Genomic DNA, 12,601 nt, shown 5'->3' with positions numbered 1-12,601 from the left:
AAAGTGGACGTAGTGCACCACTAGTGGTGCACCGTTGGTCGTGGGACTGCTGACTGGCCACCGTTTCCACACTGCGCTTGCTTGAATTTGGCAGGCTTTGGCAGGTGCAGAAACACACACAGAGTCTCTGCTGGCATCTTGGGTGGCAGCAGGACAGAGGAAGCCCATGGATGCCCCTTCCCTCTGCTCTGCCCCAGTCCCTAAGTAAGAGCAAAGACCACAAGCCTCACAGCACTCAATTCAGCCGCAAAGCTACACATCGTACTTTGATTTTTCCTAAACATTGATTCCTCGAACCAATTTATTTCCTGTTAGGTTAAACTTTATGTGCCAGTCCTGATCTGCATCACTCATTACTAATTTTCTTCTCAGTGATTTAAGCCTCTCAGGCAGGACTGAGGACCTCTGGGGTGATCTATGGAGAGCATCCTATGGAAAGCATCCTCTGGGGACCCCATATCATCAAAGCTTAGCACTAAACCTGGTCAACAGACAGAAAACTGGATCCTTAAGGGAATAAGGAAAAGCATATGTTCCTACTACCTCTGGATCCAAAAATGCATTTCATTAGCACTAACTTCAAATCTACGGGAGCACGTGGGCATTGCAGGGTGGGATTCTGCTCTTACGCAGAGCAAATATGATCAGAGATCAGGTGCCTCTACACGCGATGTTGCTCCAGAGGCACAAGTTTGCAAAGAAGTAAGGAATCCCCCCACCAAAGGTTATTCTCTTATTCTGAGAAAAGGGGTACATACACCAAGCAGAACCAGATAATATCAGCTAAGTTGGGATCCAACAGCAGAGAAACTGGATTCAGCTTGCCTGGGGGGGACTTTCGAAATCTACTCAAGTGATGCTCTGTGACTAAGAACCACCACCTTCATGAAGAGCAGAGGTAGGTACAAGCCACTGAAGCCTGCCATCAGACCAGTGCCGGCAATGGAAGAATAAAGCTTCCCCCGAAAGTCAGCCTCTGTCATCTCGCCAGAAGCTCATCTGAGAAAACAAAGGGTCGTCTGTATCTGTGTGCTCCGAGCCAGTCCTTCCGGAAGTCGTTATCTGCCTGATGGTAATAGCATCTGAGCATCCAGGATTCTCACCCAGGGAGTCTCACACTGATACCAAAGCTGGTCTTTGCAGGTAAAAGAGCCACAAGTTGGGCACACTGTTCACATTTCCAATTTGAAATGAAACCAGGGAATCATCCAAAAATGCCATCAGCACCCAAGCATATCCCTTTGGGTGACAGCAGATCCCCAATTAAGTAATTAATACAAAGGGGAAGTTTGGAGAAAGGAATATAATAAACTGCCTGGTTTTTACATAACATCCCTAGAGAAAGCAAGAAGCACATAAAATGATAATTATCAAGATTTCAAATCCACTGCACAGACCATTATATATCTGTAAACATCTCATTAATGTTTGGAGGGATATTTGAAGGGAAATCTTAAAACAATATAAACATTTACATATTATTGGACCCCTTTCTTTATTTGACAATTCCTAGCGGCAATCAAAACAGGCAGCCAAAGAGCCGACCTCACTTTATTTCAGCATTACTCACACAAATATTCACGCAGCAAATGGTAAATTCTACTGTGCACTGAACACTACTTCATCATTTCTATCACATAATAATTTAATGGGGCTTAACCTTCCTGCCAAGTGGAAACTGTCCCCAACTGACCACAAGGCACGTACTAGTTTTAATGTATATTCCAAAGGTAGGAAAATAGACCAAGAGGTGGGGAAAGTGTTTTCTGTTTTCCCAAGTGCATCAAGACCCAACAGAAGTTCTGCTTCCTTCTCCCCACTGAATAACACTAGTGTTTAGCCTGAAGCTGGGAGTGGAGGCTTTTCTGCATCTGGGGAAACTCACGGCTTTTTTCTGATGCGGTGAATAAACACGCTGGATGAATTTAGTCCCTCGTAAAGAAAAACATGCAAGAAAGGGCATTTCTTTCCACGTGTATACCCTGGGCTGCAGGGAACAGAAGTCGCCTCACAGCCTCCCACCTGCTTCCAGTGACTCTGGATTCCGGGCAGAAATCCTCCTGGTTGGAATGGCTCAGTGGGCTTAGAACATAACAAAATCAAAAAACTGGCAAAACCAGAAAGTTCATGCAACTTTAATATTTAAAATGTATCTGAAAACAGTCATGGGCAAAGGAGGAGAGAGAACCTGACCCGCTAATGGAGGGACAGGTGTAGATGTGGGAGACTAGGTGACAGGGGATGACAGGGGGCTGTGAAGTCGGTCTGAGCCTGTGTTCTGGGCTTGGATCTGAAAGGCAGAGAGGTGCCAGCTCCCTGCTGCTTGGGCCCGGAGGAGGTGGGCGGTGGGTCCCCAGGGAGCACTGAGGCTCAAACGTCTCTGATAGAACCCGCGCCAGCGCCCCCTCTTCTTTCCAAGACCGCTATTTCCAGGTACTCGCCGCTCAGAGCCCTCGGGCCACTTCGCTGCTGCCCGCAAGGGTCCCGGCCTGCACCGTAAGAGGATATGGACTCCGACTCGGCACAGAACTTCGGGCGTACAGAGTCCACACCCCGGGCTGCGGCCCCCGAGCCACCACAGCAACAGTTTTCCAACGGGATAAGAACCGCAAACACCTCCAGAGAAAACGCTCATCAGGACCCCGGGCGCCAAAGCCAGGGACACGGCAGGAGACCAACCCTGACCCTGGGCACAGCGGGGTACAATGAGAGATGCGGCCAGGAGCAAAGACTGCAAACGTCGGGATCGGAAGATCACGCACAGGGAGAAACTTCCCGAGGGCGCCAGCAAGGGTGCGCGCCTGCGTCCAGGGGAGCAGCCCTGAATCCCCCGGCAGGTGGTGCAGAGCCGGCCAAAGGCTACGGCGAGGGAACCCGAGCGGCCGGCCGGCCTGGCGCGATGGGGGTGGCGGGAACACGTTTCAGCCCAGCGCGCGCGGGTGCCTCTGCGCCCAGAGTCCCAAGAAGGGACCCGGAGGATCTCTCTTGGTTCCCTAAGACGCATCTCCGGCACTGGGAGGGGAGGGGACCTCTAATCCAGGCCCCGGAGGGACGCCGTGGCGCAAACAAACTTGGGGCGCAGAGACGCTCGGTCCGCGGGTCCCCTCGTCCGTGCTCCCCCGCCCGCGGCGCGCCGCTACTTACACGAAGACCCCGAAGAGCAGGGCTCGGACCCCGATCTCGATGGCCAGTTCTCTCATGGCGCGGCCGGAGCAGCTCTCGCGGTGGCGGCGGCTGGTGCTCTCGGCGGCTCCCGCAGCTCGGCCGGCGCCGACTCGCCAGACCCGGGGCGGCGAGGGAGGCGCGCTCCAGGCCGCGGGCGGGGGCGGGAGGCGGGCGCTGGGAGGGGGCGGGCGGGCGGCGGGGAGGGCTCAGCCCAAGCCTCCCGCCTCAGGCTCCGGGGCTGGGGGACACCGCGCTGGCCGCCCCCGACGCTCTCGGCCCCGCCGCCCCTCGCCGAGCGGAGGGCGCCTCGGGGACTCCCCGCTCCCCCGCGCCGGGCGCCGCCTCCGCGCCCTCAGCCCGCGCAGTGCGCTGGCGGCCCGGGGAGGGGAAGCCCGGGGAAGCCCCGCCGCCGCCACCGCCGCCGCCGCCTCCCTTGCGCGCTCCCCGGCTCCCCGGCCGGTGGGCGGCCCCTGGGCTCCGCGCCCAGGCAGCGCACTCGCTGGGTCTCTGCCTGCGGCCCTTGTGCGTCTCCCCGCTCGGCCTCCGGCTCCCGCTCTCTGCTCTCTCGCTCCCTGGCACACGCGCCCACGTGGGCCGGTAGTAGGAGAGCGCTCTGGGGATTCTCTTGGGTCCCTGACAGCCCTGGTACCCAGTGTTCATGCCGAGCAGCGCTCCGTCTCTCCCGTTTTCTGCCCTTCCTACATCTTTCCAACCTGGAATTGTTCCTTTTTTCTAGGAAGTTCCCCCGAGATCATTTGCAGGCTTTGCTTTGCCCTCAGGAAGAACCAGCCAGACCCCAGGGGTTCTGGTACAGACTGAGGGGAGCCTGGCTCCTTTCAGGCCGCTAGCGCCAGTCCAGGGGAGCTGCCCCCCAATCACGCCCCAGCCCCCAGCAGCTTCGGACTGGCTCTGTGAAATGTGAAAAAGGAGACTGGCACGGTCCCTGCGCCGTCAGGGTCGCTCATGGCTGACACAGCATTTTCATCAGCACCTGAGGCAGCGGAGGCTGGAGGTAGACCCAGGAGCCTCATTCTCAGGCTTCAAAGGCCAGTTCCTCACAGGTGGCCAGGAGGTCAGGACCTCAAACCATAGCCCAGCGGGGGTGAGGTTTTGCTTTCCCCTCCCTGTCAGGATGATGTATATTTCTCAAAGTCTGAACTCCTCGCCCTTACTAACTTAAACCAAATGGACGTTCAGGATGCAAAACTCACAGTACCCAACCGTAACCATCAGGTTGTTCCCGGGGAGCCCAGATCTCTCCTGGGTTTTGTGAGCAGGGAAAATGGATTAGACGGAGTTTCTAGGGAATGAGGAGCCATAGCTCAGCTCTGGACAAGAGGGAGAGTAGGAAAAACGAAGACCTTAGGAGGAGGGCTTTGGCAACAGGCAAGCAGACCCTTCCTAGAAAGGGATGCATGACAGATCCAAGATTTGGAGTCAAGACATTTCAGGGTCTAGAAAGAGAGAGAGAAACATATAAGGAACAGTCCTGGCTCTGTGTGGAAGAGATTCCATCCCGGAAGCCCCACAGGCAGGAACTGCATCTGATTAGCTGGTCACTGAATACTCAATGCCTGGTACATTGTGCTTGGTAATATTTAGTGAATGAATGAATGACTACATACACATCAGGCATGTTGGGTGTCAGGTGGAGGTGGAGTGGGAGCAAGGAGGTACGGGTCTGTCTCCTCTGTGCCTCAGGCCCTGCAACTACCCTGGACATACATGGACTCCCATGAGTTGGCAAAGAAATGGAAAACCCCATAGTTAACCCAGCGACCTCTAATGACGCAGCTCTGAGACTCAGGTGGCCAGATTCTAGGAAGGGATACTAACAAGAGTCCACAATATTAACACATTATTTACCTGTAAGCATCAACTGAGCACAGCCTCTGCAAAGCTATGTGTTGAGTGCTAGGATTCATAATCCAAATCTGCCCTCAAGAAGACGGGGAGACAAAGAACCATGAAGAAACATCAAGGAACTATGCTAAGCGGCACTAATCAGTCCCAAAGGAGTGCTTCAGAAAACCGGATCACCCAGAGATCAGAGATTGGAATCATTCCTTTGATCTGGGGTGACCCAAACACAAAGCCTTGTTGAAGAGAGCTGGTTCTTAACAGGCAAAGTAGAAAAGCAGAAAAGGGAGGAAATGTCAAGTGAGGGCCTGGGTCACATGCTTCATCCCTAAGCTGGAAGCAAAACCTTCGCCCAAAGCCCCTGAGCAGAGAAGGGGAGGAGATGAACCCACAAATACAGGGCTGAGTGCTCGGGAGGAGGGAAAACATTTGATATAGAGCAAACATGGACCGGGTTATGCCCTTCCACGCCACAACCATGCACGCTGAAGACAATGATCATGCTTCCCTGAGTTCCTGTCCACTCCCTGGATCTTCAACCAGTAGAATAGTTTTCCTGGGTGCTTGGTGATAAGGCTCCCCGCCTCTGCTTTGAAATGCAGACTTACAAAACTGCCTTTAAACAGTGCTATGATGTCACCCAGAGGCTCATCTCCAGCTGCCCAGACTCTCCCTTCTCCACTCTCTTTGGCAGCCCTGTCATCTGCTCTAATATGGTCTCCTTTCTTGTTTACCAAAGTCATCTGTCAAGGGAAAGCACTAGCCTTGTTCATTATATAAACCTGGATCAGGGTATTCCGTGGGCTCGCTCTCGTTCCCTTTTTCCTCTTTCTTTCTCCCTCTCGCAGAAAAATGTATAACTCAAGGCAGGTCCCTCTAGAAGGGCAGTCCCCATAAAACAGACATCCTCGATGTCCCAAATCTCACAAAGCAGGAGGCCGCTCCCATGGGTTTGGAGGTGGCTGGCTCCAGCAGCCGGCTAGCCGTGAACATGTGCCAAATAGTGCAGCTCTCCAAAGTGCCATGTGGCTGCAGCAGCAGATAAATGAGCCGACAAGGGAGTGAAGTAGAGGCGGGTTCGATAAAGCAATCCAGCCAGAGCAGCCAGATGCCCAGCTTGGAAGCCCCTGCTGGCTCCTCATAAGACTCCCATGGAATGTGACGGGTTCTCTAGTAAACGAAGCATGGTCAGAGGTTCTAGCAGTCTCAGACACGTTCTATCACAAGACATGAAATAAACACGTCAGTTCCTTCCCGAGACAAAGTGAGCACCGTAGCTGTAAAGTGCGAGGCTGATCTTTGAAAAATCACTTCAGAAAGTAGACACTCAAACGAGTGCAGCTCCCCTCAATGCTTCTGTGGCTGCACACGTTTTCAAAGTGCCACTTGGGGGAACATCTCTCATACTTCATATTGAGCTTATGAGCATGCCAAGAAAATCACCTTCATCCCTTCATCATCATGTCTCTACAGCTGGAATTTTTTTGTTTAAATCCCAAATGGTATTGTCCAATATGATGATTCCATATTGATCAGATTTTTGGCTATTTCCAAAAACCAAAGCCACTTTTCAGAAAACACAAATTTGCAATGATTTCTTATAATAGGAATTTCCATTTCCAAAAGGTGCACTTTGTATCTCAGTGGCACCTGCCCAGCTGCACTAAGTGTGTCCTGGCGACCGAAAGCCAGCATGCTGATCCTGACCTATGGAGAACCACACATTCAGGTTGCCTGGCGTGCCTAAAACACCAGGAATTGAGAAGGAATTTCAGACGAGATCATCAAGTTCAGCTTGGTCCACAGATATCTTCCACAATGGTCTTAATAAATGTTTGTCTGCTTGAACACCTCCAAGGATGTGGAACTCATTACTGCTCATTCCTTCTCTGGAGAGATCTATTGTTGTTGCTATTTGAGTAGAAACAGACTTGCCGGTAGCCTACATGCATGGGTCCAAATTGTACTTTGGGGACCACAGAATAAATTTAATACCTATTCTTCTACCTTATAGCTCTTTAATTATGTAACTGAAAAGAGAGAGAGAAATGGAGATGAGAATGGAGAGAGAGAGAAAGAGGGAAACAGAGCAAGTCTTCTCTTTTCCAGGCTAAATATTCTCAGTTCTTTCATCTTCCAGTAGCAATACTTACAAGACCTCTGAGGATATAGCATTGCAGGCCTAACACTGAAGTGCATTAAGCCAAATTCCACATAATAAAAGGCAATTTTCCTACTTCCTGGAAGGAGATAAAGCACAGTGCAAGTGATTTAACCTTTTCATATCTTTAGAGTAGTTGTTCGGCCATCAAAGGAAAAACATGAATGAACGACGTCTTAAAGGAAAAAAAAAAATGTCACTTCATTTCTTAGAAAGCTTTAGGTTAGGAACTTTCTTTTTTCAGCAAAATTTTGTCTCTTATTTTCAGATTCATCATGTGAAATGTCAGAGTACCATTACCTTTACTTCCTCCAAAGTGACATCTTTGGGTGGGAGCCATCAGCTGGGTTTCTATTGCCATAGATGTGGTGTCACCAACAAGAATCCTGAAATATTAATGCAAGAAAAAAATGTAAAGATTAAGAAGCCTTTGTCCTTAGCGCACAGCTAGCTCTGCTCCCTTGCCTGTGGGTGGTCCAGGACCTTGCCGAGACCCCCCAAAGGAGTCAGACGCAGGACCAGAACCCAAGACCCCTCACTCACAGTACTGTGCTCTTCAGCGGCACCCAGCTGCATCTCGGATGGAACCTGACTGTGATTTTGATTTGTGTTTCGCTGATGGCTAATGATGTCGAGCATCTTTTTATGTGAGTTTTGGCCATTCTTTCATCTTTTATTTGTGAAGGAGCTCTGCATGTCTTTGCCTATTTTAAAAACTGGGTTTTTGTTTTTTATTATTGATTTGAAGGAATTTTTAATATATCCTGAATCCTAGTCCTTTCTTAAACATGCATATTACAAATATCTTCTATCTGTGCCTTAACTTTTCATTTTCTTAACAGTTCCTTTTGCAGAGCACACATTTTTAATTTTGATGAAGTCCAACTTACCAATTTCCTCTTTTATGGTTGTTCCTTTTGTGTCCTAAGAAATCTTTGCCTCTTCCACATCTGTGACGATTTTCCCCTATGTTTTTTCTTCTAGAAGCTTTCTAATATTGGCTTTCACATTTAGGTCTATGTTATATCTCAGATTAATTTTTGCAGGAGTGAAGTAGGGGCTTATTTCTTCATTAGGACATCTGGTTGCTCCAGCGTTGCTTGTTAAGAATATCGTCTTCTCAGGCTGAATTGCCTCGATAGCTTTGTCAGAAACTGACATTTTGGATGAGTCTGCTTGATTCCTTTCCTTTTCTCCACTTATCTCTTTGGGGCCCTGCTCTGTGCTAGCCAATGCCAAGGGACTTGGACAAATGTTCCATACAGCTTTATTCATAACAACCAAATACTGGAAACAACCCAAACATTTATTAACAGGGAATGGATAAATGGTGGCATATTCTTACAATGAAATACTACTCAGTGATAAAAAGGAATGAGCTACTGATATATGCACACACACAAAGAAATCTCAAAAGCATATTTTGAGCAAAAGGAGCCAGACAAAGAGAGCATACCATATGAGTCTATTTATATGAGCTTCCAGAACAGGCAAAACTGGGCTATGGTGACAGAGAGTGAGAAGGTGGCTGCTCCTGGGTGGAGACGAGAAAAGTGGCCCAGGGGAATTTCTGGAGGTATGAGAAATATTCTGTGCTTAAGTGAGATGCTGTACATAGGTACATACATTGGTCAGTATTCACCCAACTGTGTGCTTTAATTTAATTGTGTGTAAGTTATATCTCAAATTTTTAAAGGAGGGAGAACAAAAGAAAAAAATAGGTCACAGGTCGCAGAAGTTTTCAGTGAAATCCCCCAAGCAAACCATGCCAGCTCCTCAGCTGGTCCAAGTGTCCTGCCTGCCACGGGGTCATACGCGCTCAGCAAAAAAACACTGTGCTTGTCTTTCAGGGACCTGAACAGAAAGGTCTCTTCCAGGAAGTATTTGGAAGCTGCTCAAATGCTCCCTGCAAGGAGGCACTCAGATAACAGTAAAGGTTGTCTCCCTGGCTGCTGACCTGAGCTGTCTGATGAGCGAGCTAAATGCTCCCAGCCCATCCTTCACGGGACAACTGACATTTGTTTGCAAGTTCTCGGCCTCCATTAGCCAGAAAGCTTCCTCCTGGGAGCTTCTTTAGAAGAAGGCAAGGGCGCTCCACACAGCTCCGCCCTACATTCTCCTCCCGTCAGGGAAACCTGGCCGTCTGGTCAGTCTTTTTCCCTCAACGGCACCTCTTGCCTTAGGAGTGCTGCAAAAATATCCACCAAGGAAAAGAAAAATGTTCTCCTTTATGAGCCAGGGTCCTCCTGGCCATAACTGTTATCCTGGGAATGAAGTGGGCTGCAGGGCTGGGCTGCGGAGGACGTGCCCACAACAGATAACTAAGAGTTAGGCAGGGCCTCACCCTCTAAACATCAACCCTTGTGACACGTTGCTATTTCACCATTACAGCTTCACTTGTGTAGCAAGGAAGTGTTTCCTCTTCAAAGATACCCCTTTAAAGAACAAATTCTCCCAAGAAGAGTCACGCATTCTTTTTTATTTGTCAATTTGCTGTTTACACTCTCCCATGCATTACCTCCTTTGATCCTCACCTCATGAGGACAGTTTTTATTATTATTATTATTATTAATATATTATATATAAATAATATTATTAATTATATATTAATAATAATATATATTAATATTTCATCATCATCATGATCATCATCATCATCATCATCATCATTTCCACCTCTTTTTCTGGAAGATAAACCTCACAGTTGTGTGGCTCACCCAGACCATCTATATGGTCAGCTGCAGAGTAGAACCAAGGAGCAAGTCTCCCAGGAACAGGCCCAATGTCCTTTCCAGCGTGCCCAGGTCCCCAGCCCTCACTAGCCAAGTGGGGACTGATGGACTGACTGCAGGGAGAGCAGAAATGGAACACAGAACCAGTGCCTGGGAAAGGCAGGAAGGGTGCGCGGCATGGAGGTATTGGGGAGTGAGCAGAGGGATTGATGATAGGAAGGAAGGGGTGACCAGGCCCGCCTTCACCTGCTCCTCGGTTTGGCATATCTGTCCTCAGAGAATCTTAAACACACCAGGAACTCAGAATGTGCTTGTAGCTAAAACTACTTCACCAAGCCTTCCAGGCCAGCAGGTGAATCAATTATGATTCCTCTAGTAGCAATTGAGAGAAAACCCAAGTCAAATTGACCTAGACAATGTCCAGAGGAGAATTCTGGGTTCAGGCACAGTTTGATCCAGGCCTGAAACTGTGTCATGAAGACTCAGTGTCCTTTGCATATCACTTAGTACTGCCTCTCTGTTGTCTTCATACTCAGATCGGTTCTCTCATTGTCAGGCAGCTCCAGCTTATAGCCTCTCAGGTCCACGTTCAGTAGGGAAAAAAAATGTGTGCATAGGGGTGTGTGTGTGTGTGTGTGTGTGTTTATTTGGTTTCTGATAGCTCCTGAGATTTGCTCTGATTAGACCAGCTTGGGTCATGTATCCACAGTGGTGGGGACTAGGGTTGTAACTATGCTGATTGGGATAACGCTGGATCATAAACCTTCCCCTTAAACCAAGAGAATTGAAAGTAGGAAAAGGGCAGAACCTTGAGCTAAAGTCAGTTACTATGAACGGTAAATGGATATGGAGAAAGCAAATATCAAATGCCCACCAGACAAGACGCCCACCACCCAGATCTCACTAGACAGTAATCACCAATGGAACAGGACCTTTTCCATGTTCACCACCAGGTCCTCTAGAGAAACACCTGGCCCAGAGTAGGTACTCAGTAAATGGTAATATTTGTCATACAAATAAATAGATGAGTGAAACTCAAGCTTTCAGAGAAAGTGCTAAATATGGCTTTGTTTTGCTCATCTCTTTCTTTGTCCAAACTAGGATTTCAGAAAAGAGTTGGGTGCACAGCCACCTCCAGCAGCTATGCCCATTCTTGTTACATCCATCTGTCTGAAAGTCCATTTGCTGCCTGAGCTCAAAGCAGACGACACGTGTCACTTTCTATCATGGTGCAGGTGACACTGATGAGTTTCATAAGTTAATATACATATTAAGACTGCATCTCATAGCCAAGAGATGGAAACAACCTAAATGTCCATGAACAGATGACTGGATAAAGAAGTTGTGGTATGTTTATACAGTAGAATACTACTCAGCCATAAAAAAGAATAAAATAATGCCATTTGCAGCAACACAGATGGACCTGGAGATGATTGTTCTAAGTGAAGTAAGCCAGAAAGAGAAAGAAAAATACCATATGATATCACTTATAGCTGCAAACTAAGGGAAAAAAAAAGACATAAATGAACTTATTTACAAAACAGAGTCACAGATATAGAAAACAAACTTATGGTTACCAGAGGGGAAAGAGGGTAGGAAAGGATAAATTGGAAGTTCAAGATTTGTGGATATTAACTACTATATATAAAACAGGTAAGTTTCTACTGTACAGCACAGGAAACTATATCCAATATCTTGTAACAACCTATAATGAAAAAGAATATGAAAAGGAATGTGTGTGTACATGGATGACTGAAACATTATGCTGTACACCAGAAACTGATGCAACATTGTGAACTGACTATACATCAATAACATATGTGTATTATTAAGACTGCGTCTTGGAGCCCAATCTCTAAAGAAATCTTTCCACCTTTTGTTCTCCCTCAAAGAGATTAAGGAGAGTCAACTGCAGAGAGACAATATGTTTAGAGTATCAATGGACAGATATACACACACGTTGGCACAGGGGCCCCAGACAGCACTGCCAGTGACCAAGAGCACAGGCCCCTGAATTTCCAAAGGTATCACCCTGCAGGTGTACAGTCTTTGCAGACATGGAACATAGAACCGCCTGCCTCCTGGGGATAAAGTTGCGTTATCTGACTTGCTACTTCTCAGCTTCTCCAAATATGACTTCCAAAGCTATGGAGTTCTCTAATCATAAGGTATGTATAATGCCAGGGTTTTAAGGATAACGTGAAAACCTCGTATTGTCTGTAAAGTGTGGGATATGTGTTTATTTTTCTGGTAAGAGTGTCTACAATTTTTATCTGATTCTCAGAAAGCTTCATAGGAATAAAAAAGAAAAGTCAAGTACCTCTGCTCTAGTAATTCTCAGATCAAACCACCTATGACCCCAATAAGCTTTGATCAGCAGCAATCCCAGCCTTGTGCCCCAGAGGCATTAAACAGCTTTAAAAAAAAAAAAAAAAGATTCTAATTGGATAACAAAGATTTCCTCCCAAGATCAGACTCGGAATCAGGTCCACCTGGGCATCTGACCTAAGTCCACCAAAACACACAACCTATATTTGGAGAGGTTGAGGGCCCCTGAACATGAGGAAAAGGAGAGAAGTGGCCGGAGGCGGAGCAGTGGGTCCATCCAGGGTGTCCCTGAAGGCTGACATTTCAAAACACTGTCTGTAACTCGGGCTCTTTTCCCAAAAGGAATGACCCACCT

General features: G+C 48.0%; 1 protein-coding gene across 2 annotated transcripts in view; it reads right to left on the bottom strand.

The window, feature by feature from the left end:
* The window catches only part of PLPP4 (phospholipid phosphatase 4), a 114,405-nt gene extending 111,094 nt beyond the window's left edge, over window positions 1-3,311 (bottom strand). For both annotated transcript variants that reach the window (XM_010997931.3, XM_031461870.2), the window contains exon 1: window positions 3,145-3,311. In XM_010997931.3, the coding sequence (XP_010996233.2) occupies window positions 3,145-3,200 (56 nt within the window). In that variant the 5' untranslated portion in view covers window positions 3,201-3,311. The remainder of the gene's footprint in view (window positions 1-3,144) is intronic.
* Between the last annotated feature and the right edge of the window lie 9,290 nt (window positions 3,312-12,601).

The sequence above is a fragment of the Camelus dromedarius genome, chromosome 8 (assembly GCF_036321535.1).
Source record: "Camelus dromedarius isolate mCamDro1 chromosome 8, mCamDro1.pat, whole genome shotgun sequence".
Lineage (NCBI taxonomy): Eukaryota > Metazoa > Chordata > Mammalia > Artiodactyla > Camelidae > Camelus > Camelus dromedarius.
Note: the sequence above shows the minus strand (reverse complement) of the source record. Positions and strands in the feature narration are given on the sequence as shown.